The 27,377-nt window shown below is 44.7% G+C and overlaps 1 protein-coding gene and 1 long non-coding RNA gene across 10 annotated transcripts in view; one reads left to right on the top strand and one right to left on the bottom strand.

Annotated features, from left to right (window-relative positions):
• The window catches only part of LOC129470003 (puromycin-sensitive aminopeptidase), a 114,942-nt gene extending 112,128 nt beyond the window's left edge, over positions 1–2,814 (top strand). For all 6 annotated transcript variants that reach the window (XM_055257289.2, XM_055257292.2, XM_055257288.2 and 3 more), the window contains one exon: positions 1,287–2,814. In XM_055257289.2, coding sequence (XP_055113264.1) covers positions 1,287–1,439 — 153 coding nt within the window. In that variant the 3' untranslated portion in view covers positions 1,440–2,814. The remainder of the gene's footprint in view (positions 1–1,286) is intronic.
• LOC129470040 (uncharacterized) lies at positions 772–27,035 on the bottom strand. 4 transcript variants are annotated; one of them, XR_010118162.1, is made up of 8 exons: positions 26,303–27,035; positions 21,728–21,849; positions 18,413–18,527; positions 14,259–14,348; positions 11,840–11,914; positions 4,102–4,416; positions 3,284–3,414; positions 772–1,606 (listed from the first exon to the last, which is right to left on the bottom strand). It is a non-coding gene; the product is annotated as an uncharacterized lncRNA (long non-coding RNA). The 4 variants fall into 4 exon arrangements; XR_010118164.1 differs by lacking the exons at positions 4,102–4,416; positions 11,840–11,914; XR_010118161.1 differs by lacking the exons at positions 11,840–11,914; positions 18,413–18,527.
• Between the last annotated feature and the right edge of the window lie 342 nt (positions 27,036–27,377).

Raw genomic sequence — 27,377 nt, 5'->3', positions numbered from 1 at the left:
TGATTGGCTTCTCTGTTGTGTGAGCGTATCTGGGAGAGGAAGAAAAACAAGCCAGGATACTCCCCAGGTTTCTGGTGTGTAAATGTTGGTACTACTTACTGAGATGGAATGGAAAAAGACTTGAGGCCCTGAGAACTGAACCATGATTAGGAGCCTTGGAACAGTAGCAGTTGTCATCTGTGTAAATAAGGTTATTGATTTCTAAAAGGTCTCTGTTTAATCAGATGGATTAGTCATTCTGTCTTTCACACCTGCAGTGACTGAAGGAAAAGCCCTATCATTTTGCCAGCTGGTGTTTAAGAGTTGCTTTGTTTTCTGTGAAACCAGGTGTACTCCATTAGAAAAGTTTATTCAACTTTTAATCATTAATTAAGCATTGTGATAAATTATAAACTTAGAAATTGTTTGTTTTACTGTATTAAAAATGTTGGATTCCTGTAATTCCAGCATTTTGGGAGGCTGAGGTGGGAGGATCGCTTGAGCTCAAGAGTTCAAGACCAGTCTGGGCAACATGGTAGGACCCCATCTCTACAAAAAGGAAAAGACAATTAGGCCTGGGAGTGCACGCTTGTGGTCCCAGCTACCCAGGAAGTTAAGGTGGGAGGTTTACTTGAGCCCAGGAGGTTGAGGCTGCAATGAGTCATGATCGTTTCATTGCACTCTAGCCTGGGCAACAGAGTGAGATCCTGTCTCAAAAAAAAAAAAAAAAAAAGACCATGGGGTGTTAAATTATTAGGGCACAGCAGCAATTTAAACTTCTTTGTATTATCATCCCTTACAAATTAATCTTTATTTGAAGCAGCCAAAATGTGTTGAATCCTTAAGTACTCTGTGCTAGGTATTTTGTGAAATGTTTATATGGATTGTCTCTTTAATCTTCTGGAGTGAATATTTTCTCATAGTTGAGAAAACTGAGACTTACAGCAGTTAATTTTCTCACAGTCACAAGCTAGTACATGACCAAGCCTAGATTCAAGTTCCAAGTCTTCAGTCCAAAGACTGTATTTACCACTATACAATTAGCCTAAAAGAAAGGCAATAGGTTCTGTCTCTTTATTAACTTTCGATTAGTTTGTTAAGCATATAATATTTAAGGGGAGAATTCCTATATGCAGGTGCAAGGAGTTGCTTGTTTTCTTTTAGCCTGAGGGTGGCAGTGGTAAATTCTCATGCCTCATGAAGGATTATGCATCCTTCATATAGACCAGTGGGTATTTTTTCGTAACCTGTAATATTAACTTCTTACTGCTAGTAATGATCCTGCATTCTGGGTTGTTTTATACCAGGCTTTCTTCGAGAGTCACCCAGCTCCTTCAGCTGAGCGTACCATCCAGCAGTGTTGTGAAAATATTCTGCTGAATGCTGCTTGGCTAAAGCGAGATGCCGAGAGCATCCACCAGTACCTCCTTCAGCGGAAGGTCTCACCACCCACAGTGTGAATCCTGAGGTGCCGCCGTTGGCGGTTCTGCTGCTTCGCTGCAGGGATAAGGTGGAGCTACCGAACAGCTGATTCGTATGCCAAGAATTTGGAGTCTTCTTTCAAACCAGTGGGAGTTGGACAATGAATGTAGTTAACTGGTTCCTGCTCACACTCCAGAATTAAATTCTATTGAAAAAGGAAAATCAGCAATTCAGCAAAAAATAAATAAAAAATAAAAATGTAAATACGATAGTAATAAAATAGAGCATAATGAAACTGTGAAACTTTCTGAAGCCTTGTCAGTGGTTAAAAGTATTTAACACCCTACTGTTAATGACAGATGTTCTGTTTTTATAACCTACCAAAAGGAAACTAGAGGCTTCTTGGTAAAGAGGATTTTTGTGAAGTGGGTTCTGCAAGCAGCCTATAAGCCAAGGGTGGTGTCCATTTCTGGGAATGGTTAAACACAAAAGGCTGATAGCTGGTATAACATAGTTGGAGTCAGTGCATAATTCCAAGTGGCTTTTTTTTTTTTTTTTTGGCACGGGGACTGATCAGGAAGATATATTCCTGTATAACTCAATCTGAACCAAGGATTGTAGTTTAATTTTCCTCCTTGCCTTCCCTTCTGTGTGACCCCTTCGCCAAAAAAAAAAAAAAAAAAAAAACAACAAAAAAAAACAAAAAACAAAAAAAAACAAAACCTACCCTGTTCTGGTTTTTTTCCTCCCTTTAGTTCCACCCCCAACCCCCGTTCCCCGGTGTCCTTCTTAGAGATAAATAATAAGGAAACATCTTTCATAGCCACATTAAATAAAGAGAAACTGATATACATTATTTTTTTTCTTTTTAAAGATGACTTATAAGAACCCTGAAATTCATATAGGTGAGACAATAGAAATAAAAAGATCTTCCGCCAGGCCTTTCTGAAGGTTACTCTGCTAAAAATGGTCTTAGTTGTCTGACAAGCCAGGTATTGAACCTCTTCATAACAGTATCACCACTGGCTTCTCCTGGTTCATTTTATGCATGCGAGAAGTCAGTGGTAACTGCTGCAGGGCTTATACATTAGTGGTAACTGGTTTAAAAAACAAAGACTGTAAGCCTGTGTGTGCCACTGTTTGCTTCAACAGTATATCCTACTAACAAGCCTCACCTATTTAATCCAATGAGTTTTAAATCTAAATCTCATTCCCTTCTTCTTTCCCTTTTTTTTCTTTTTTTCTTAAAAAATTTTTTTGTGTTAACAGAAATTCATATTTGGTGTGGCTTAACTATTTCAGAAGGTCATCAGATTGTGAGACTGCTTCCTTGAAACATTTTTGTGCTATTGTTTTAAAAAAATAACAATTAAAAAACAGTTGGCGTTAATAAAAATGTCAATGTGAAACTGATGTGCTGATTCACTTTATTCTCTTTGATAAGAAACTAAAAACTTTCCTATCATTCAGTAGGCTTATGCAAAGTTATACTATCATAGGATTTTTCAAATTCAAAAAAATCCAGTTCCTTAATTCCTAATTTATAGATCTTAACAGAAAAATCCTGAGATTCATTCTAAATCAGTTCTACATTCTCAAAACTCTCTCAGAGACTCTTACAGTCAGCATTCAGGAATGAACTTGAGACTTCCTCAGTCCCTAGTTTTGAGGTACCCTAGTTCAGGCACCATGCTCAGGGCTGCCCTCAGGCTCTCCAAACGTGCTTAAGGCACCAGTGAAGCAGGGGCACCAAAAAGACTGAGAAAAATGCAGTTTTAATTGAAGAACTCAGAATTTTGCAACCAGAAATTCTGGAAACAGGTTATTTTACTTTCAGCATACATGTGATTTTTGTCTGTAATAGGTAAGTAGTTTGAATTACGTTCAGGGAGAGGTTATACTGGATGTCTTCCATTTGCCTTTCAGAACCCGTCTTCATCCCACTGTGGACCCCAGCGGGTGCTGACCCACATGGACTGCATGAATGGCTCCCTTGCCCTCTGACTTCAGCTTCTGTTTATCCAATTAGTAATATCCAAAGAAGATAAGAAGATACAAGGAAAAGATGGTCAGAGTACTCTGGCTTTCTCATTGCCAGGTCACATGGGTTGTCTGTGTCCCTTTAGCAAAGACCACAGCTTTCACCAAGCAGCCCCCTCTAGCTTCTGGCTCCTCCTCTTTGCTCCTTCACATCTAGGAATAGAAAGGAGAACTCGAGAGCTGGGCGCAGTGGCTCACGCCTGTATTCCCAGCACTTTGGGAGGCTCAGGTGGACAGTTCAGCTGAGGTCGGGAGTTCGAGACTAGCCTGACCAACATGGAGAAACCCTGTCTCTACTAAAAACAAAAAATACAAAATTAGCCGGGTGTGGTGGCGTATGCCTGTAATCCCAGCTACTTGGGAGGCTGAGGCAGGAGAATTGCTTGAACCCAGGAGGCAGAGGTTGCGGTGAGCCGAGATTGCGCCATTGCACTCCAGCCTGGGCAACGAGAGTGAAATTCCATCTCAAAATGAATAAATAAAAATCCAAGCTTTTGGTAATATGTTTATACTGCTGAATCTATACTTAGAGCGTCATTCTTGACTGAAAAATATATTGCTTGATAGAACTGAATCTCTTCCTTTACTAGATACTAGTTTTAGGGTTTTGGAGTTGGTTTTCTCTAAATAAGAGTATTTGTGACAATGTAAAATACTCACCCAAGAAGGACCATGCCTCTTTGTACCAACCCTGGTGCAAGCAAAATGATTGAGGTGTTTGGTTTCAAATGCAAGAATAAGAGCCTTGATGTTAACAAAACATTGAGCTGAACAACTGCCTTCTCTAGGAAACCAAATCAGAGGACTGGTGGTTCTACCAGTTTGATGGCCAATGTTGTGATAGGTGACAGTGTCAGGTGAAGGAAAGTCAAGTGAGTTGTTACTGCCATTTATAAAGAACTCCGATTGCTCCTGTGATTCCACTGCAAGTATCTGGCAGCTGTAGCTTTCACTACTGGGCTTCTGTTTCCAACACTGGGGAGGAATTGGCAGAGAATGAACATAGTTTACTATCATGATCTGTGCTTTCTCAGGGAGGTTGTAGCAGCTAATAGCAGATATACATCAATTAAGATGACTACCAGGAAGAAAAAAATAATCCTTGTCATGGTTTGGCTGACAGTACCAGTATGGTCCTCTGAGACATCCCCTACCCTTACTCTAATCAACTTTAACCTTCATCACCAATTTGACAAATTTTACAGGTGTATTACGTTACACTGCAATTCTGGGCAACTCTTAATAAGGCACTGATTACCTTGCATTATTTGTACTCATCTGGACATTCTCTTCCTTAATGTTTATTAGCTTGTACTTTTAAAATTGAGGGGGCCAGGCATAGTGGCTCACGCCTGTAATCCCAGCACTTTGGGAAGCTGAGGCAGGCGGATCACTTGAGAACAGGAGTTTGAGACCAGCCTGGGTAACATAGTGAAACCCCATCTCTACAAAAAATACAAAAATTAGCTGGGTGTGGTGGCACGCTCCTGTAGTCCCAGCTACTTGGGAGGCCGAGGCAGGAGAGTCGCTTGAGCCCAGCAGGAGGAGGTTGCAGTGAGCCGAGATCACGCCACTGCACTGCAGCCTGGGTGACAAGGCAAGACCCTATCTCAAAAAAAAAAAAAAAAAAAAATAGTTAAGGAGGTGCAGGCATGGTAGCTCACACCTGTAATCCTGGCACTTTGGGAGGCCAAGGCGGGAGGATCACTTGAGCTCAGGAGATTGAGACAGCCTTGGCCACATGGTAAAACTCCGTCTCCAGTAAAAGTAAAAAAATTAGCTGGGCATGTTGGCGTGTGCCTGTAGTCCCAGCTACTCAGGAGGCTGAGGCTGCACTGACCTATGATCGCACCACTGCACTCCAGGCTGGGTGACAGTGAGACCCTGTCTCAATAGGGCCAGGGGTGATGGCTCATGCCTGTAATCCCAGCACTTTGGGAAGCCAAGGTGGGTGGATTGCTTGAGCTCAGGAGTTCAAGACCAGCCTGGGCAACATAACGAAACCCCGTCTCGTTATACAAAATACAAAAGAATTAGGCATAGTGGTATATGCCTGTGGTCCCAGCTACTCAGGAGGCTGAGGTGGGAGGAGGATCGCTGGAGCCCAGTAAGTTGAGGCTACAGTGAGTCATTATGGCACCACTGCACTCCATCCTGGGTGAGAGAGCAAAACCCTGTCTCAAACAAACAAAAATAATAGTAATAAAAATAAGGAGAAGAAAAAATCAGTATGTGGAATGGCTATTAGGTTAGTGGGAGAAGTCTCAAGAACACCATACAAAATAATAGAAGGGAGATGGAGGGAAACAACTTACAAGAAAAACTACAAAGCACTTAAAATATTTGAGATGAATGAAAATGGATGTGATTGCTGTTGCTTTTCTAACAGGTCAATTTCCTCTTCTATCAGCAGAATACTTGTAAGTCAGAATGTGAAGGGATGGGATAGGATGAAGTTAATACTGTGCCCCCTACAAGTGTAAAGAAGTTCTTTGTTTTCTTCTTTTTTGTCTTGAGATGATCTCTTTGTCACCCAGGCTGGAGTGCAGTGGCGCGATCCCGGCTCACTGCAGCCTTGAACTTCTGGGCTCGAGGGATCCTCCCACCTCAGCCTCCTGAGTAGCTGGGACTACAGGTGTGTGCCACCACACCCACTAATTTAATTTGTTAATTTTGTGGAGGTGGGTTTTCACCATGTTGCCCAGGCTTGTCTTGAACTCCTAGGCTCAAGTGATCCCAAGTTGCTGGGAGTACAGGCATGAGCCATCTTGCCCGGCCTTAGTTCATTTTTTTTTTTTTTTTTTGAGATGGAGTCTTGCTCTGTTGCCCAGGCTGGAGTGCAATGGCGTGATCTCGGCTCACTGCAACCTCCTCCTCCCAGGTTCAAGCGATTCTCCCACCTTCAGCCTCCCGAGTAGCTGGGATTACAGGCATGCACCACCTATCTGGCTAATTTTTGTATTTTTAGTAGACACGAGGTTTCGCCATGCTGGCCAGGGTGGTCTTGAACTCCTGACCCCCCACCTGGGCCTCCCAAAGTGCTGGGATTACAGGTGTGAGCCACCGCACCTGGCTTCTTAGTTCATTCTTATAACAGTAACAGAGTAGATAGACTATTGGATAAACAACGAAATAGTACATGATTTAGATCTCTTGGCTACCAAACCTGGCCTTCTCTTAATTGCTTATTCTCAGCAAATGGAAGACCTGTGTGACCAATATAGTACCTACTAGCCATACGCAGCTATTTAAATTAATTAGAATTAAATAAAAAGTTGCTTGGGGCTGGCTCACGCCTGTAATCCCAGCGCTTTGGGAGGCCAAGGCAGGTGGATCGCTTGAGTTCAAGACCAGCCTGGAAAACATGGTGAAACCCTGTCTCTACTAAAAATACAAAAATTAACCAGGCGCATGCCTGTAATCCCAACTACTAGGGAGGATGAGGCAGAGGAATTGCTTGAGCCCAGGAGGCGGAGATTGCACTCCGCGCCACTGCACTCCAGCCTGGGTAACAGGGCAAGACTCTGTCTCAAGAAAAAATTTGCTTGGTTGCACTAGCCACATATCAACTGCACAGCAGCCACATAAGGGTAGTGGCTACTGTATTGGACAGCACAGATATAAATCATATTCATCACTCAGGAAAGTTCTATTGGATCACCCTGAGCTACACCTCGTATATCCAAGTGTATTTTTTTGTGTATCATTGAAAGTAATAGCCTGGGCAACATGGTGTGAGACTCTGTCTCTACAAAAAATTGAAAAAATTAACTGGGTGTGGTAGCACACACCTGTAGCCCCAACTGCTCAGAAGGCTGAGGTTGGGGGATCGCTTGAGTCCAGGAGGTGGAGGCAGCAGTGAGCCGTGTTTGTGCCACTGCACTACAGAGCCTGGGCAACAGAGTGAGACCCTCTCTCCAAAAAACAAAAAAGTTACATTTTTACTAATCTTGTAACAAATTGCTCTTCATCTAAGAACATTATATCACTAACCCCTATTCATTTAAAATGTTTTCATGAATGTAATATATGTCGTATTCATTTTCCAAAAATTGAAGGAAAAAAAGTGACTCTTCTTACAAACTCCTCTACCTTTTTATACTCTATGCATTTTGAATATTTTTAGTAATGAAGATAGGCTGTGCCTCCTTCACTTGTCTGACCATGTAACCACTGCCACGTGTTTTCAGTCTTTGCTGTATGAAACTAAATGTGCCATGCTCAGAGCTGCCACCCGTGTCCTAAGTCATGAAGCTAATCACCAAAGACTACTTGTGAAAAAAGTAACAGCTGGCAAATGCACACCTTGAGAAGTGTTTCTTCCTTGTTTAGAGTCACTGGTTCATGAATGTTTTCCAGCCTGACTTACTGATGTTAAATGCCAGTTTTGTGGAGTGCACACATTTGAAGAATGTGACTTTAAGTTCCTGGCTCAATCAGTTTAAGTGGCTCATGTAATGAATTCACTCAATGTTCTTCCCTCACTGGAGATGTGAAGTGCACTATATTTGGAACTAACACTTGCAATCCTATACGCTGTTGCCTGGGTGTTGAGCTATAAATTTTGGTTAGTATCACCATTAACTAGATTCAGGAAGTTATATGATGATGAATTTCACAAAGATTTTGGTGAAGAGAGATGTGACTGGTTTGGAAAAAAGGGGGGTGAGGGTGCTCTTCTCACAGGTTCCCAATGTGCAGGGACTTCAGCTTGCTGACAGTGTTGAATGAGGCCACGCGTTCCTCCCACTGGGGCTTGCTTACCTGCTGACGCCTGCCACGCCAGCCTGAGCAACTGTGTTGCCCTGACTCCTAGGCTTGCTCCCATTAACTTGGTGACTACACCTCACTGCTTCCAACAAATAAAACAAATGTGCCATCCATCCGGTAATGACCCAAGTGTGCACTAAACCCAAGAAAGACCTGAGATAGGAATAATCTAGGTAGCTTTAAATGTTCCTGTTCTCTAGGATCCAACCTTAGCCATCCCCAGTAAGATGCTGGGCAAAGGTTCTCATTGGTATGTTGGCATCACAGAAGGCTGCTGAGAAGAGGACCGGCCTTTTCTAGTCATTATCAAATAATACAGCAGCACTGTGCTCTAGCCTCACAGGCTGCTATTTGATTTGACAGGTGTGCATTTTGGCCACTGATCAAAAGACCTTGGTTACCACAAGAACCTTGTCAGAAAAGCCCCACAGCATTAAACCTGAGTGCAGTATTCAAGGCAAGGTTCCGATGGATTTGTTCAATGGCTATGGGATTCAGATGGCAGACAGTAGTTGCAAAAGCTTTTACTGCAGAAGGAAATGCCTATTATACTAGATATTGAGGCTACAGTATCAAATAAGGTAGACTTGGTCTCTGCCCTAATGGAGCTTATGATCTAGCAGTGACAAGATATATCGAATGAGTAATTTTAAGTGTGCCGACTCTGGAGTGGAAGTTCAGTGTGCTATACCAGACAGTTCAAAGTAGCCTGAAGGGTCAGGAAAGTCTCCCTGGAGAAATGTTAAACTGAAACCTGAAAGATGAGTAGTTGCCAGGCAAAGAGGAGAGAAAAAGTGTTATTAGCAGAAGAAACAGCATGTGCAATGGGCCTGTAGTTAGAAGGAAGCAGACCTATTTAAGAAAGCAAAAGAGGGCTGGGCATGGTGGCTCACGCCTGTAATCCCAGCACTTTGGGAGGCCAAGTCAGGCAGATCACCTGAGGTCAGGAGTTCGAGACCAGCCTGGCCAACATGGTGAAACCCCCATCTTTACTAAAAATACAAAAAAATTAGACGGGCATGGTGGCGGGCGCCTGTAATCCCAGCTACTCGGGAGGCTGAGGCAGGAGAATCCCTTGTACCTGGGAGGTGGAGGTTGCAGTGAGCCGAGGAGGTGCTATTGCACTCCAGCCTGGGCAACAAGAGCAAAAGTCCGTCTCAAAGAAAAAAAAAAAAAGCAAAAGAAATCCAAGATGGGCCGGGTGCAGTAACTCACACCTGTGATCCCAGCGCTTTGTGAGGCTGAGGTGGGAGGATCGCTTAAGCCCAGGAGTTCAAGACCAACCAAGGTAACATAGTGAGACCCAGTATCTACTTAAAAAAAAAAATTAGCTAGGCGTGGTGGCATGCGCCCATAGTCCCAACTACTTGGGAGGCTGAGGTGGGAGGATCGCATGAGCCCAGGAAGTTGAGGTACATGAGATGTGGTCCAGCCACTGCACTCCAGCCTGGGTGACTGAGCAAGACCCTGTCTCAAAAAAAAAAAAAAAAAAGGATACTTGGCCGAGCGCAGTGGCTCACACCTGTAATCCCAGCACATTGGGAGGCTGAGGCGAGCAGATCACAAGGTCAAGAGATCGAGACCATCCCGGCCAACATGGTGAAACCCCGTCTCTACTAAAAATATAAAAATTAGCTCGGCATGGTGGTGCACGCCTGTAGTCCCAGCTACTCGGGAGGCTGAGCCAGGAGAATTGCTTGAACCCAGGAGGCAGAGGTTGCAGTGAGCTGAGATCGCACCACTGCACTCCAGCCTGGCGACAGAGTGAGACTCCATTTAAAAAAATGAAATAAAATAAAATAAGTGTTATTAGCAGAAGAAACAGCATGGTGCAGTGGCTCACGCCTGTAATCTCGGCACTTTAGGAGGCCAAGGTGGACAGATCACCCGAGGTCAGGAGTTTTGAGACTAGCTTGGCCAAAATGGCAAAACCCCGACTCTACTAAAAATACAAAAAAATTAGCCAGGTGTGGTGGTGCACATCTGTAATTCCACCTACTCGAGAGGCTGAAGCACAAGAATCGCTTGAATCCGGGAGGTGGAGGTTGCAGTGAGCCAAGATAGTACAAGAGCGAGACTCTGTCTCAAAAAAAAAAAAAAAAAAAAGATACTGGGAAAAAAAAGAGAAACCCAGGAGAACAGAAAGCTCTCAGGAAAGTGGTACAAGAGGGGTCTGGAGAGACAGACTAGAGCCAGGCTGGCAAGAACTTGGGCCTTGTTAAAGATTCAGAACTCAGCCAGGCATGGTGGCTCACATCTGTAATCCCAGCACTTAGGGAGGCAACGGTGGAAGGATCACTTGAGGCCAGGAGTTCAGGACCAGCCTAGGAAACACAACGTGACTCCATTGTCCTAAAAAAGTAAAAATATTCAGGACTCTAAGGAACAATCGGAGAACATCAGATTCCTCACCTGTAAAGTGGAAATAATAAGTTATCTCATAGTTATCAGGGAGCAAAATGAGAATAATACAAATAAAAGGCCTTTTTAAGTTATAAAGCATTATAGGAATACTACTAAGATTATATTATTAGTAATAATAAGTTGTGCTGCTTTCTTAATAGAACCCAAGAGTTCAAATCTCCTCATAATGGGAATATGAAATACCCTCTAAAACCCTGACCTACTCCAGGGAACTGATGGAAAGGTCATAAGTTTATTTCAGTTGAAACTTCCAGTGTGAGGCTTATGAAGCCTGGGGGTGAATGCAGCTCTTTGGAGCAGGATCACACCATTTATGGCAATGTGGATTTTTCAGCTCTACACCAACTCCCTGATACAGCTTCCAGAAAAGATCATTCTGCCTCCTCAAACCCACCAGAGCAGAATCACCAAAGCATTCTTGCCTCTTGATTTCTTTTTCTTTTTTTTTGAGACAGAGTCTCACTCTGTCGCACAGGTTGGAGTGCAGTGGTGCGATCTCAGCTCACTCCAACCTCCGCCTCCTGGGTTTAAGCAATTCTCCTGCCTCAGCCTCCCAAGTAGCTGTGACTACATGCGCATGCCACCACGCCTGGCTTATTTTTTCTATTTTTAGTAGAGACGGGGTTTCACTGTGTCAGTCAGGATGGTCTCGATCTCCTGACCTCGTGATCCACCCGCCTTGGCCTCCCAAAGTGCCGGGATTACAGGTGTGAGCCACTGCATCCGGCTACCTCTTGATTTCTTATAGCCAAAGCTTAAGCCCAGCATCTTCTTTTTTCTTTTTTTTGACAGAGTCTCACTCTATTACCCAGGCTGGAGTGCAGTGGTGCGATCTCTACTCGCTGCAACCTCCGCCTCCTGGGTTCAAGCAATTCTTTTGCCTCAGCCTCCTGAGTAGCTGGGACTACAGGCATGTGCCACCACATCCAGCTAATTTTTGTATTTTTAGTAGAGACGGAGTTTCACCATGTTAGCCAGGCTGGTCCCAGCTCAGCTTTTATAGCAGCTGCCATCATTCCAGAAATGTTATACTCTGAGCTGTTCATGGCAAAATCATTATCCCAATTGGTACCTGCTTTATTACACTTTAGGAAAAATTCCACCTATTTCCAAATATGTGATACTTTATTCTTACAATGGTTCCGAGTAGTAGGCACAACCAGTAGTCAAATTTCACAGAATGGATGAGAAACCTGGAGTTTACCTCTCCAATCTGACCAGCCCTGACATGCCACCATGGAGAAACATAATGGTTCATTTTGGGCCATGTCTTCTCTGCCTGCAAAATATGAAACATTACCCAAGTATAGGAGGGCAGAGCTTCTGCCCAGATAGGCATGTGATTTACCATTACCACAACCCTCTTGCTAGCTGTGAGTAGAACAAACTAGACACAATTCTTCCCCAGAGAAGTCACTGACTACTCTAAATGTTCTATAGTACTACACCCCAGAGGTTGCAAACTTGCATTTCTTTTTCTTGACCTACACAATGCTTTCAAAGTATTTTTGAAATTTTATTTACTTATTTTATTTTCTCATGTGGCCAGTGGGTGGGAAGACCAAAAATCCTCAATCTGCTTGAAAATTTCCATTCCAGCTTTAAAAAACCGAGGTATTTTAAATAAAAATCCAGACTACCAGCTTTTCTTGAAAAATCACCACCGAGCACAGCAGCTCATGCCTGTGATCCCAGCACTTTGGGAGGTCAAGGCGGGATGATTCCTTGCTTGAGCCCAGAAGTTCGAGCCCAATCTGGGCAACAAAGCACAACCTTGTCTCTACAGATAATTTAAAAATTAGCCACAGGTTGGCTGGGCGCGGTGGCTCAGCCTGTAATCCCAGCAATGGGGAGGTGGAGGTGGGTGGATCATCTGAGGTCAGGAGTTTAAGGCCAGCCTGGCCAACATGGTGAAACCCTGTCTCTACTAAAAATACAAAAACTTAGCCAGGAGTGGTAGCGCGCACCTGTAGTCCCAGCTACTTGGGAGGCAGAGGCCGGAGAACTGCTTGAACCCAGGAGGTGGAGGTTGCAGTGAGCCGAGATCATGCCACTGCACTCCAGCCTGGGTGACAGAGTGAGACTTTGTTTCAAAAAAAATTAGGCGGGCATGGTGGTGCGTGTCTGTGGTACCAGCTACTCAGGAGGCTGAGCTGGTTACATAGCATTCAGTCACTTACACAGCACTGCCACATCCTTGTGATCTGCACTGTGGTTGATGTTTTTATTATCATCTCTTCCACCCTCCCATTTTTCAGAAGAGGACCTGAGTTCCAGAGGGTGCTTTACCCAAGGTCACACAAGTCATCACTGGAACCTCTGTCAAAACCCAGCTGTTCTGAGCACTCAGTGATGCATTTATTTTATCTTTTTGAGACAGAGTCTTGCTCTTGTCACCCAGGCTGGAGTGCAACGGCACAACCTCGGCTCACTGCAACCTCTGCCTCCCAGGTTCAAGCGATTCTCCTGCCTCAGCCTCCTGAATAGCTGGGATTACAGGCACCCACCAGCACATCTGGCTCATTTTTGTATTTTTAGTGGAGACAGGGTTTCACCATGTTGGCCTGGCTGTTCTGGAACTCCGCCCGAGACAGGGTCTCTCTGTTTTTTTTTTTTTGAGATGGAGCCTAGCTCCGTCACCCAGGCTGGAATGTGGTGGTGAGATCTCGGCTCACTGCAGCCTCTGCCTCTCAGGTTCAAGAGATTCTCCTGCCTCAGCCTCCTGAGTAGCTGGGACTACAGGGGTGTACCACCATGCCCAGCTAATTTTTGTATTTTTAGTAGAGACAGGGTTTCACCATCTTGGCCAGGCTGGTCTCAAACTCCTGACCTCAAAGGATCTGCCCACCTCAGCCTCCCAAAATGCCGGGATTACAGGAGTGAGCCACTGTGCCTGGCTTTTTTTTTTTTTTGGAGACAGGGTCTCCCACTGTCATGTAGGCTGGAGTGCAGTGGCACAATAATCACTCACTGCAGCCTCTACCTCTCGGGCTTAATTGATCCTCCCACCTCAGCCTCCGAAGTATCTGGGACTAGAGGTATGAGTCATCATGCCCAGACTAATATTTTAATTCAAACATTTATTAATGCTTTAATTTACTAATTGAATTTCATTAATTCCTAGTTAACCAAAAGAAACCCAGGATAGCTGGAACAAAGAGGACTCATGCTGGCTGGAGTGCAGGCAGGATGGCTGGAAAGGAAGTAGCCATCTTGGACCATAAAGAGGAAAGCCCACGTTACGCTGGGCTTGGTGGAAATCGACACACTCTGTTTATGCCTCTGGATATATTATTCGCCGCTGGGCAATTTAGCCTACTATGATTATGTTTTGTTTCTTTGTTAGTTAAAAACAATTTCATGGAGTCAATTATACCTAAAAACAAAATTGGGATTTATTTGCTTAGTTTTCTATGTTCCAATCATGAATTTATTCTCCATCGTTCACTAAAAGTGTAGATTTTTCCTGTATTCATTTCATCTTATTTCTTGGGTACCTCCCTCCTGGAGGCTTTTGTCCCCTGGCTCCAGCCTTACTGATTGCTCCCTATGCCTGTGGCCAGGCCAGCTATCACCCTAGGATTTCCCTTCATTATCATCTTGGAGACTTTCTTATTTCTCACCTATACTGGAATACCCTGTTGCCTGGATCACGTCTTCCTGTTTCTTGGTTTATTCTCTTATTCTGGTGCACCACATCCTCCAGTAGTTTCCTGAGAAAGGGTACATGGATAGGAAATAAGATTTTATGTATCTGAAAATATGCTTTTTGTATTTTTTATTTTTTTGAGACAGGGTCTCACTCTGTTGCCCATGCTGGAGTGCAGTGGCATGATCATGGCTCACTGTAGGCTCTATCTCCCTGGGCTCAGGTGATCCTCCACGTGCAGCTTCCCAAGTAGCTGGGACTCCAAGCACAAACCATTTCTTTTTTTTTTTTTTTTTTTGTAGAGATAGGGTTTCACCATGTTGCCCAAGCTGCTCTTGAACTCCTGAGGCTCAAGTGATCCATCAGCCTCGGCTTGCCAAAGGCTTGGGATTACAGGCATACTTGGCCCTGAAAATATGCTTACTCTACTGAATTCACAATTTAAATAATTTATAAAATTATATATCATAAATCATTGGAAAACATTCCTACATTATCCTTCAGCATGGCTAATAAGAAGCATGATGCCATTCTCATCGCTGTTCCTTTGAATGTGACCTGCTTTTTCTATGTTTTAGGATCCTCTATGAACTCATTGATCAGAAACTGCATGATAATATGTCTTTGAATGAACGTTTTCATCCATTACATTGTGTACTCAGTGGGCCTTTCATTTTGGAAATCTAGGCCATTCAGATCTGAGATGACTTCTTGAATTTGTCCTTTGATGATTGTTTTCTCTCCATTTCTCTATGTTCCATATCACTATAATGCTGCTTTTTTTTTTGAGACGGAGCCTCACTCTGTCGCCCAGGCTGCAGTGTCAGTACACTCCAGCAATCTCAACTCACTGTGACCTCCGCCTTGCAGGTTCAAGCAATTCTCCTGCCTCAGCTTCCCGCGTAGTTGGGATTACAGGCATGCGCCACCATGCCCGGCTAATTCTTGTATTTTTAGTAGAGATGGGGCTTTACCATGTTGGTCAGGCTGCTATCAAACTCCTGACCTTGTGATCTGCCCACCTCGGCTTCCCAAAGTGCTGGGATTACAGGCGTGAGCCACCACACCCAGCCCTCTGTAATGCTTCTTAATTGAATATTAGTCTTACTGGGCTGCCTTTAGTTTTTTAAAAATTTTTCCAGATTTTAGGGTTTTTTAAAAAGCTATTTCCTCAATTTTATCTTCCAACTCATTGATTAAAGTTAATGGTTATCATATTTTTTAGATGTTTTATTCTCCAATGTTCTTTTTTAAAAACAACCTGTTCTTATTTCATTGATACAACATTGTTATATCTCTGAGAATATGTATCCTCTGCTTAAAGTTTAGATTTTGTTTTGTCCTGTTCTAGGCATCATAGCTGGGATTACAGGCACACACCACCACCCCAGGCTAATTTTTGTATTTTCAATAGATACGGGGTTTCGCCATGTTGGCCAGGCTGGTCTCGAACTCCTTACCTCAGGTGATCCACCCCACTTGGACTTCCAAAGTGCTAGGATTATAGGTGTGAGCCACTGCACCCAGCCTAGATCAATTTTTTTTTAATGGGCAAAATATTTAAACAGATATTTCACAAAATAAGATATATGAATGGCCAGTAGACTGGTAAAAAATGTTCAACATCATTGGCCGGACGCGGTGGCTCACGCCTGTAACCCCAGCACTTTGGGAGGCCGAGGCAGGCAGATCACGAGGTCAGGAGATCAAGACCATCCTGGCTAACACAGTGAAACCCTGTCTCTACTAGAAATACAAAAAATTAGCCGGGCGTGGTGGCGGGCACCTGTAGTCCCAGCTACTAGGGAGGCTGAGGCAGGAAAATGGCGTGAACCCAGGAGGCGGAGCTTGCAGTGAGCTGAGATCGTGCCACTGTACTTCAGCCTGGGCGACAGAGCGAGACTGCATCTAAAAAAAAAAAAAAAAAAAAGTTCAACATCATTAGGTCATCATAGAAATGCAAATTTAAACCATAATGAAATACTATGACTAGAATGGCTAAAATTAAAAAGACTGACAATATCAAGTGTTCATGAAAATGTGGAGCAACTAAAACTCTCAAACATTTGTGGTAGAAATGTACCGTAATACAGCAACTTTGGAAAAGAGTTAGGCAGTTTCTTATAAATATATGCACACCATATGACCTAGCATTTCCACTCCTAGGTAGAAATAAGATAAAAGCACATGTCCAAGCTGGGCACGGTGGCTCATGCCTGTAATCCCAGCACTTTGGGAGGCTGAGGCGGGTGGATCACTTGAGGTCAGGAGTTCAAGACCAGCTGGGCCAACATGGTGAAACCCCATCTCTGCAAAAAATTACAAAAAAAATTAGCTAGGCATGGTGGCACATGCCTGTAATCCCAACTACTCGGGAGGCTGAGGCAGAAGAATTGTTTGAACCTGGAAGGCGGAGGTTGCAGTGAGCCGAGATCACCCTATTGCACTCCAGCCTGGATGACAGAGTGAGACTTTGTCTCAAAAAACAAACAAACAAACAAACACAGGTCCACACACAGACTTACACAAAAACGTTCAAAACAGCATTAATTCATAGTAGCCCCAGACACAATCCAAATGTCCATAAACAGAAGAATGACTAAGCCAATTCTGGCAAATTCCTACAAGAGAATATTACTCAGCAAGAAAAAGGAACAAACTATTGATACATGGAACAATTGGATGAATCTCACACTAAGCAAATGACAACAGACATAAAAATAGTACGTTTTATGATTCTATTTATACAAAAGTCTAAAAAAGACAAATCTGGCCAGGCGTGGTGGCTCATGTCTGTAATTCCGGCACTTTGGGGAGGCTGAGGCAGAAGATCACTTCAGTCCAGGGTCTGAAACCAGCCTGGGCAATATAGCAAAACCCTGTCTCTACAAAAAATACAAAAATTAGCCAGGTATGGTGGCACATTCCTGTAGTTTCAGCTACTCAGGAGGCTGAGGTGGGAGGACTGCTTGACCCAGGAAGTGGAGGTTGCAGTGAGTTGAGATTGCATCACTGCACTCCAGCCTGGGTGACAGAGTGAGACCCTGCCTCAAAAAAAAAAAAAAAAGAAAAAAAGACAAATCCAATCTATAATGACAGAGGACAGATTGGTGGTTGCCTGGAGATAGAGGTGGAGGAGGAAAGTCGTTTGGAAGTGACACAAGAACTTTTGGTGGTGATAGAAATGTTCACTATCTTGATTGTGATGGTGATCAGATTAGCATAGAAACCTAAAACCTACATTTTAAAAAATATGTTATACCACAATAAAGGCAATTTAAAAATAAACACAATGAGATAACACTATACATCCACCCACTAGAATGTCTACGACTAAAAGGACAAGACTGACTGGGTGCATTGGCTCACACCTGTATTCCCAGCACCTTGGGAGGCCAAGATGAGAGGATCACTTGAGCCCAGGAGTTCGAGATCAGCCTGAGCAACACAGTGAGACCCTGTCTCTACAAAAAATAAAAGTAGCCAGGAGTGGTGGCACGCACCAGTGGTCCCAGTTACTTGCGGTGTTGAGGTGAGAAGATCGGCTGGGCAGGTTGAGGCTGTAGGTCACTGCACTCCAGGCTGGGCAACACAGCAAAATCCTGTCTCAAACCACTTTGGAAAACAGGTTAGCAGCTCTTTATATAAAAATATAAGCTTAACATATGACCCAGCAACTCTACTCCTAGCTATTTTTCCAAGAATAATTCAAACTTGTCCACCCAATGACTGGCACATAAATATTTATGACAAGTTTATTTATAGTAGTCCCAAATGGAAGCAACCCAAATGTCCATCACCAGATGAATGAATAAATGTGTGGTACATCCATGCAATGGAAAACGATAAAAAGGGATGAACTACTGCTGTGCGCAACAACGTGATTAATTTCAAAACCACACTGAGCAAAAGAAGCACCAAAGAGCACATATGGCACGATTTTACTTATATAAAATTCTAGAGAACACAAAATAAAATAATGTCCACAAGTAGACTGTGGCTGTAGGATGTAGGAGGATGATTGCAAAGGAGTGTAAGTCATGGTGCTGGTAAATTGGGAAAGAAAAGAAAAAAAAGAAAAGAAAAGAAAAGAAAAGAAAAGAAAGAGCCCGGATTTGTGGTACTTACTGTTTTCTGTGGTGTAAATACTCCCACCATGACCAACTTTGAGCTACTAATACGATGTTACTAATGTAGATTTGGGAAGAGATGTACATATTTGGCTCTCCTGCGCTGGTACTAGCTAGCACATTACCACAGAAAGGAACAAAGGTGATCAGATGGTCAGTATCTTGACTGTGGTAGTGGTAGCACAGGTTTATACATTTGTCAAAACTTACCAAACTGTACTCTTAAAATTGGTGCACTTTACCGCATGTAAATTATATTTCGAAAACAGTTATGTTTCAAATAAATACCAGCAACAACCCATATGCCCAATAACAAGGGACTGGTTACATTAGTTTATTGTCTATCCTCTTGATAGACTAGGATGCAGCCATTCAAACAACTTAGAAAATTTCAGCAACACAGCAACATGCTTTGCTATACTGTATCATGTTTTGTGGCAGAATAGGAAATTTTATTTATTTATTTTTATTTTTTATTTTTTTTGAGATGGAGTTTCACTCTTGTTGCCCAGGCTGGAAGCAATGGCACACTCTTGGTTCACTGCAACCTCCACCTCCCAGGTTCAAGTGATTTTTCTGCCTCAGCCTCCCAAGTAGCTGGGATTACAGGCATGCGCCACCACACCCAGTTAATTTTGTATTTTTAGTAGAGTCGAAGTTTTTCCATGTTGGTCAGGATGGTCTTGAATTCCCCACCTCAGGTGATCCGCCCCCCTCAGCCTCCCAAAGTGCTAGGATTACAGGCGTGAGCCACTGCGCCTGGCCGGGAAATTTTATTTTTACCATATGTTTGTCTATGCAAATTTTGTGGGCACATGGATAACATGAGGCTTTTTGAAAGCACTGTCATGAGTTAATTCTTTTCTTTGTATTTAGAAGCAGTATACAGCAAAATGGTTGACAGCCCAGAATCTGTAGCCAGACTACCTGGGCTAGCGTTCAGATCCCAGGTGTCACTTCTCTCAGCTGGGCGACCTTAAGCAACTAACCTAAACTCTTTGAGCCTTAGTTTCCTTTCTCGGTTTTTTTTTTTTTTTTGTCTTTTTTTTGAGATGGAGTCTCGCTCTGTCGCCCAGGCTGGAGTGCTGTGGCGCGATCTCGACCCACTGCAATCTCCACCTCCCTGGTTCAAGCAATTCTCCTGCCTCGGCCTCCGGAGTAGCTGGGATTACAGGTGTCCGCCACCACGCCCGGCTACATTTTTGTATTTTCTAGTAGAGACGGGGTTTCATCATCTTGGCCAGGCTGGTCTTGAACTTCTGACCTCATGATCCACCTGCCTCGCCGCCTCGGCCTCCCAAAGTGCTGGGATTACAGGCATGAGCCACCGCACCCAGCCAAGCCTTAGTTTCTTGACTGTAAAAAAGGCACAATAGGAGTACCTATTTCGGAGGGTTTCTGGGAGGATTAAATGAGTTACTATATGTAAAGAGCATTGAACAATACAAAGAATAAGTGTTTTAAAGACATCAGGCTGGGTGCAGTGGCTCACACCTATAATACTAGCACTTTGGGAGGTGGGAGGTTCACTTAAGCCCAGGAGTTTGAGACCAGCCCGGGCAACATGACAAAACCCCATTTCTACAAAAAATACCCCCCAACATACCCAAAAAATTTAGCCAGGTGTGGTGGCACACACCTGCAGTCCCAGCTACTGAGGAGGCTGAGGTGGGAGGATCACTTGAGCGGGAAGTTCAAGGCTACAGTGGGATCACATCACTGCACTCCAGCCTGGGTGACAGAGAAAGACGCTGTCTTAAAAAAAAAAAAAAAAAAAAAAAGGGCCATGTGCGGTGGCTCACGCCTGTAATCCCAGCACTTTGGGTGGCCGAGGCAGGTGGATCACCTGAGGTCAGGAGTTCGAGACCAGCCTGACCAACATGGAGAAACCGCATCTCTACTAAAAATACAAAAAAATTAGCTGGGGCATGGTGGCACATGCCTGTAATCTCAGCTACAAGGGAGGCTGAGGCAGGAGAACCGCTTGAATGCACGAGGCGGAGGTTGCCGTGAGCCAAGATTGCGCCATTGCACTCCAGCCTGGGCAACAAGAGCGAAACTCGGTCTCAAGAAAAAAAAAAAAAAGCTATCATTTTCATGAAGCAATGATATTGTTTGGACAATAAAAATGCTTACTATGTGCTAGGCAGGAAACACGGGAATTTATATGACATGGCTTCTGACCTCGAGGAGCTATAAATGTGGTTCTCAATTGTGGGGAGTGTTTGGGATGGATTCACTCCCTTCCTAGGAGTTATTCTGCAACATCTGGAGACATTTTTGATTGTCCCACCATGACTTGGTGGGAGAGGAGCTAGTGGAACTTAGTAGGCAGGAGCCAGAAATGCTGCTAAACATTCTGAAATGCACACGACAGCTTCCCCACAAGTAATTATGTGAGGGCAGGCACAGTGGCTCATGCCTGTAATCCCAGCATTTTGGGAAACCGAGGCGGGTGGATCACTTGAGGCCAGGAGTTTGAGACAAGCCTGGGCAACACAGCAAAACCCCATCTCTACAAAAAATACAAAAATTAGCCAGGTGTGGTGGTGCATGCCTGTAATCCCAGCTACTCAGGAGGTTACCCGGCTACCAGGAGGCAGAGGTCACAGTGAGCCAAGATCACGCCACGGCACTCCAGTCTGAACAAGAGTGAGACTCTGCTCTCTGCCACCACCCACCCCCAACACCACCCGCAAAAAAAAAGAATTATGTTGTCCAAAATAATCAAGGTTGAGAAACCCTGAGTCATAGTCTAACTCAGGACAAAAGATACATGCATACACACAAATTGTACAAGGCAAATAATCAAAATAGAGCATTATGCAATTATACATATAAAAAAATAAAAACAGAAAAGATAGAAGAGCCCTGGGCCAGAGTACAGGATTCCCTGTGACACCTGGCCAGGAAGACAGGCCTCAGAGAACTTTCAGTTTTGGGACCCAGTGGACATACTTCAACGATTTGCAACTTTTAGCTTATTCTATCAGTAGGTACCTTTTCTAAAGGTTAAGTCAAAGTTAAAAGGCTTCACTTCTGCATTGCACCACCGGTGTGAAAATGTACTGGGGCCAGTTCACGTATGTTTAATTCATATTATCTTTTCAATGCAACTTGATAAAGAGTTGAGTCAATTTAAAATTCTTAAAAGGGCGGAGCAAGGTAGCTCATGTCTATAATCCCAGCATCTTGGGAGGCGGAGGGGGGAGGATCACTTGAGTCCAGGAGTTTAAGACCTGTCTGGGCAACATAGGGAGACCCTGTCTCCACAAAAAAATGAACAAAATTAGCCAGGTGCAGTGGCTCATACCTGTAGTACCAGCTTTTTGGGAGGCTAAGCGAGGAGGATTGTTTGAGCCCGGGAGGTTGAGGCTGCAGTGAGCCAAGATCATGCCATTGCATTTCAGCCTGGGCAACACAGCAAGATCCTGTCTCAATAAATAAATAAATAAATAAAATTATTAAAAGTACATTTTTTGGAGTCAACAAGAAATGATACATAAGAATATTTTGGTTTCCATTTAAAATAGAACTATTTTGGATAAAATATGCCAATATTTTAATGGTGGATATAATTTGAGGTTGCAGGTGGTTTCTGCGGAATTCCTTTTCAAAATTTCTACAGTGAGGAACATGTATTTCTTTGATAATCTGAGAAAGAAGAAAGCATCCGGGTGCAGTAACTCATGCCTGTTACCTCAGCACTTTAGGAGGCTGAGTCAGACGGACTGCTTGAGCTCAGGAGTTCGAGACAGCCTGGACAATGTGGTGAGACCATGTCTCTACAAAAAATATAAAAATTAGCTGGGTGTGGTGGCATGTGCCTGTAGTCCCAGCTTGAATAGAGGTGGTGGAGGCTGCAGTGAGCCGAGATTGCGCCACTGCACTCCGGCTTGGGTGACACTGTAAGACCCTGTCTAAAAAAAAGCCTGATGCAATCCATACATAGTTCAAGGAAATGCAACTTGAAGTCTCGGTGTAATCCTCCCCATCCTACTAAACCATGTGGCCACCAACTCCTCCCACTTGGGAAACACTGCAAAGTGGCATCACCACCCATCCCACAGTGCAAGCCAGAAATCTAGTAGGGACCAGTGGACACTTCCCTCTTCTTTCAATCAATCGCAAAGTTCTTCATGCCACTGCATTCTAGCCTGGGAGACAAAGCGAGATCCTGTCTCAAAAAAAAAAAAAAAAAAAAAAAAAAAAAATCACCAAGCTCAATTAATTTCGCTATCTCTTTGTGTTTCTACCATTACTTCCACCCTTCTCCTTTTCACAAGTATCATGTCCTATGTGATTACTGCAACGGCCTCCTAACTGCTCTCCCTGCATCTACTCTTTCCCCTTCTCATCCAATCTCGACATTGTAATGACCATCCTTCCTAAAACCTTTCAATAGCTCTCCTTTGCTCTTAGGATACAGACAAAACCACTTGCATGGCAAGGAAGGTCTTATATGGTCTTGCCTCCACTCAACACTAGCTCAACTCAATCCCTTGTTCTCTGTTTTGGGGACATTGGCATTCCTGCAGTAACTTGTAATCCCCAAGCTCCTTCCCACCAGAGCCTCCATACACACTATTCCTCTCTTCTTCACCTGAGTAACTCTCTTCCCTTCCTCAGCTAAGCTTTCCCTGAAGTCCCCTGACTGGAACCTTCCTTGACATGTTTCACTTTTACAACTTTACATGCTTGAGAGATTAAATGATTAAAGTCTATCTTCCCTAATAGACCAAGGACCACTCACTTAGCACAAAATACATGGTAAGGAGATAACAGCCAATGCATACATAACATGCTAGACTGGTATTCACCATGTCTTTTATTTATTTTTTAATTAAAATGAAAGCTGCCATATTTTTCTTTTCTTTTTTGAGACGGGGTCTCGCTGCGTTACCCAGGCTGGAGTGCAATGGCGTGATCTCGGCTCACTGCAACCTCCACCCCCTGGGTTCAAGTGATTCTCCTGCCTCAGCCTCCCGAGTAGCTGGGATTATAGGCTCCTGCCACCACGCCCGGCTAATTTGTGTATTAAGTACAGATGGGGTTTCACCATGTTGGCCAGGCTGGCCTCAAACTCCTGGGCTCAAGTGATCCTCCAGCCTCGGCCTCCCAAAGTGCTGTGATTATAGGCATGAGCCACTGCACTCAGCCCATTCACCATGTCTTAACTCACTTAGGACCTCCCTATTTGTCCCTACATAGTAAGGACAATTAACAGTCCCATTTTACATTGAGGAAAGTTAACTCACAAACTAAGAAGTGGTAGAGCTGGGATAGGAACTCAGGCACCCAATTTCTGGAGTCTGTGCTCATCACTCAAGCTCTGGTACCTCACCAGCATTTACTGAATGTGAGTACTTTTCATAGGAACTAAACAGCACCATCAGTAACTTTAGTTCAACTAAAGTCAGTTCATTTTGATTTTGGTAAGGATTTTATGTTTGATTGGAACTTTGCTGGAAAACTTTTATTTTCCCAGCATTTTACTTCAGCCACAGGGTCTCGCTGTCACCCAGGCTGGAGTGCAGGATCACAGGTCACTGCAGCCTTGAACTCCTGGCCTCAAGTAATCCTCCTGCCTCACCCTCCTGAAGTACATGCCACCATGCCCGGCTTTTTCAAAATTGTATAGGTTGGGCATGGTGGCTCACGCCTGTAATCCCAGCACTTTGGGAGGCCGAGGGGCGTGGATAACTTGAGGTCAGGAGTTGGAAACCAGCCCGGCCAACATGGTGAAACCCCATCTGAAATACAAAAAAACTGAGCTGGGCGTGGTGGTGGGTACCTGTAATCCCAGCTACTTGGGAAAACAAGGGACTGAGAACAAGGGATTGAGTCGAGCTAGTGTTGAGTGGAGGCAAGACCATACAAGACCTTGCCTGCCATGCAAGTGGTTTTGTCTATATCCTAAGAACAGAGGAGAACTGCTTGAACCCGGGAGGCGGAGGTTGCAGTGAGCCGAGATGGCGCCACCGCACTCCAGCCCGGGTGAGAGCGAGACTCTGTCTCAAAAAAAAAAGAAAGAAAATTGTATAGAGACAGGGTTTTGCTCTTATTTCAGTTGCTTCCATTTGCCCTCACTGGTATCATCATGACTGATGTTGAGACAGAGGTAGCCCAGCAAGCTGCTGGAGAGCAGGGGACAGTTAGCTTGAGTGAAATAAATTATGGATAATTTGTAGTGTAGGTAACTCAGGTAAGGACAATTCCAGGATTTTCACAGACGTCATCTCACCTAATCTTCATTGACTTTTTTGGGGGGGCGGGGGCGGGAGGGTGACAGTCTCACTGTCGCCCAGGCTGGAGTGCAGTGGCGCAATCTCGGCTCACTGCAACCTCTGACTTTTGAGTTCAAGTGATTCTCCTGCTTCAGCCTCCCAAGTAGCTAGGATTACAGGCTCCCACCACCACACCTGGCTAATTTTTGTATTTTTAGTACAGACAGGGTTTCACCATGTTGGCCAGGCTGGCCTCAAACTCCTGGGCTCAAGAGATCCTCCAGCCTCAGCCTCCCAAAGTACTGCGATGACAGGCGTGAGCCACCACGCATGGCCAATCTTCATTGATTTTTTTTTTTTTGAAATGGAGTCTTGCTGTGGCACCCAGGCTGAATGCAGTTTTTGGTTTTGTTTTGTTTTTTTGTTTTTTTGAGATGGAGTCTTGCTGTCACCCAGGCTGGAGTACAGTGGGTTTTTGAGATGGAGTCTTGCTCTGTCACCCAGGCTGGAGTGCAGTGGTGCAATCTTGGCTCACTACAACCTCTGCCTCACGGGTTCAAGCAATTCTCCTGCTTCAGCCTACTGAGTAGTTGGGATTGATTGCAGGTGCCCACCACCACGCCCGGCTAATTTTGTATCTTAGTAGAGACAGGGTTTCACTGTGTTGGCCAAGCTGGTCTCTAACTCCTTACCTCAGTTGATCCGCCCACCTCAGCCTCCCAACGTGCTGGGATTACAGGCGTGACCCACCATGCCCTGGCCCAATCTTCACTGATTTATAACAAAGTTACACACACAGGGCAGTTCTTCCAGTTAATAGATGAAGCAAAAGGCTGGGGTTAAGGAACTGCTAAGCCATGGGAAATCCACTAGTCACAGTATGGTGTGAGGAATGGTGTCCCTACATTTCTAGCTTCAAAACTGCAAAGATATCTCTAGCAGAGAAAGACCATTTCTTCCTCTTTTAACGAAGAGTTGGCCAAGCTTTCCTAATTCTTTGTGAAACCCTTCAGCAAAGTCAGACTTCCTCCTAAGTTTTCCCAGTGTGGCTAGTGCAGGGCAATTACCTCACCAGCTCAAGTCACATGGTAAAAACCTCTATGAACCAGCTACATCCAATTACCCTTACATCAGTACTGTGAAAATGAAGCAATTCAAGAAATTTTGTTATCATTTATTTTTTCTTTTTTTGAGAGTCTTACTCTGTCGCCCAGGCTGGAGTGCAGTGGTGAAGTCTTGGCTCACTGCAACCTCTGCCTCCCGGGTTCAAGAGATTCTCCTGTCTCAGCCTCCCGAGGAGCTGAGATTATAGGCGTGCGCCACCACGCTCCGCTAGTTTTTTTTTTTTGTGTATTTTTAGTAGAGACACGGTTTCACCATGTTGGCCAGACTACTCTTGAACTCCTCATCTCAAGTGATCCGCCCGCCTCGGCCTCCCAAAGTGCTGGGATTACAGGCATGAGCCACCGCACCCGGCCCTATTATTACACTTTTCCTTTATCATTTTAAAAATCTTCATTTTTTAAAAGAGACAGGATCTCGCTAAGTTGTCCAGGTTAGTCTTGAACTCCTGGGCTCAAGAGATCCTCCCAAAGTCCTGGGATTACAGGCCTGAGCCACTGCTCCCAGCCTAGGAAATTCTTAACCTGGAGCCCACTTACCAATGTCAAAGGAAGTCAACATACTGTATGCACATTTTTTTTCTTTGAGATGGAGTCTCGCTCTGTTGCCAGGCTGGACTGCAGTGGCGCGATATCGGCTGGCTGCAACCTCTGCCTCCAGGGTTCAAGCGATTCTCCTGCCTCAGCCTCAGGAATAGCTGGGACTACAGGTACGCGCCACCACACCGGGCTAATTTTTTGTATTTTAGTAGAGTCGGGGTTTCACCATGTTGGCCAGGATGGTCTCGATCTCTTGACTCGTCATCCGCCCCCCTCGGCCTCCCAAAGTGCTGGGATTACAGGCATGAGCCACAGCGCCCGGCCCACATTTTCTTTACATGCATTTTGCTAAGAAAAGGCATTCATGAGTTTCTTTCGGGCTTGAGAACTGAAACAGGTTAAGAACCACAATCCTTTATGCCTGTACACACATTCTGGTTGGAGGTTGGGCCTTTACAGGGTACTTTTGGAGGGTGAAACATTTCCATTCTGTCAAGCACCTGGTAGCTATGGATGGGGGGTCTAGGAGGAGGAATCCCTTAGCTCACCCCTAAGCAAATCAGATTTATCACAGCACAGGTCTCAAGCCCCATATAAGCAGGCCTAGGGGACTCCTTGGAGAGGAAGCTGCTTGTAGGGACAAGGGCAGTCAGGAGAGCTTGAGCTTATCAAGCCACTAACCAACCAGTTGTGTGACCTTGGACAAGTTCCATGCCCTCTCTGGGCTTCAGTTTCCACATCTACACATTGGAAGTGGAGCCACATGGCCTTACAGATCCGTCCCAGCCGAAAGCAGGGCACCAAGTCGACCTAGCCATTAAAGCAGCTTCCTGTGGGCGCGGCGCAGGACTTCAACGGCCCCCCCCTCCCCCGCTCAGGCCCGCGAAAGCCTCGCTCAACACGCCCCTCGGAGCAACGGCGCTTACCCAACCGCAGCCCCAGAGTTCGAACTGAGCTCCGCCTCTTCCCGGGGGCGTCCCATCGTGCCCCGCGCCGGGCTCCTAGGGTAGCCGGGCGCCTCCCGCCTTCCCGCGCCCCGACCCCGAACTCCTCTCAGTTCTCTCGGGCACCCTAT

Source organism: Symphalangus syndactylus, chromosome 20 (assembly GCF_028878055.3).
Source record: "Symphalangus syndactylus isolate Jambi chromosome 20, NHGRI_mSymSyn1-v2.1_pri, whole genome shotgun sequence".
Taxonomy (NCBI): domain Eukaryota; kingdom Metazoa; phylum Chordata; class Mammalia; order Primates; family Hylobatidae; genus Symphalangus; species Symphalangus syndactylus.
The sequence above is the reverse complement of the archived record's forward strand: the minus strand, read 5'-3'. Positions and strand labels throughout refer to the sequence as shown.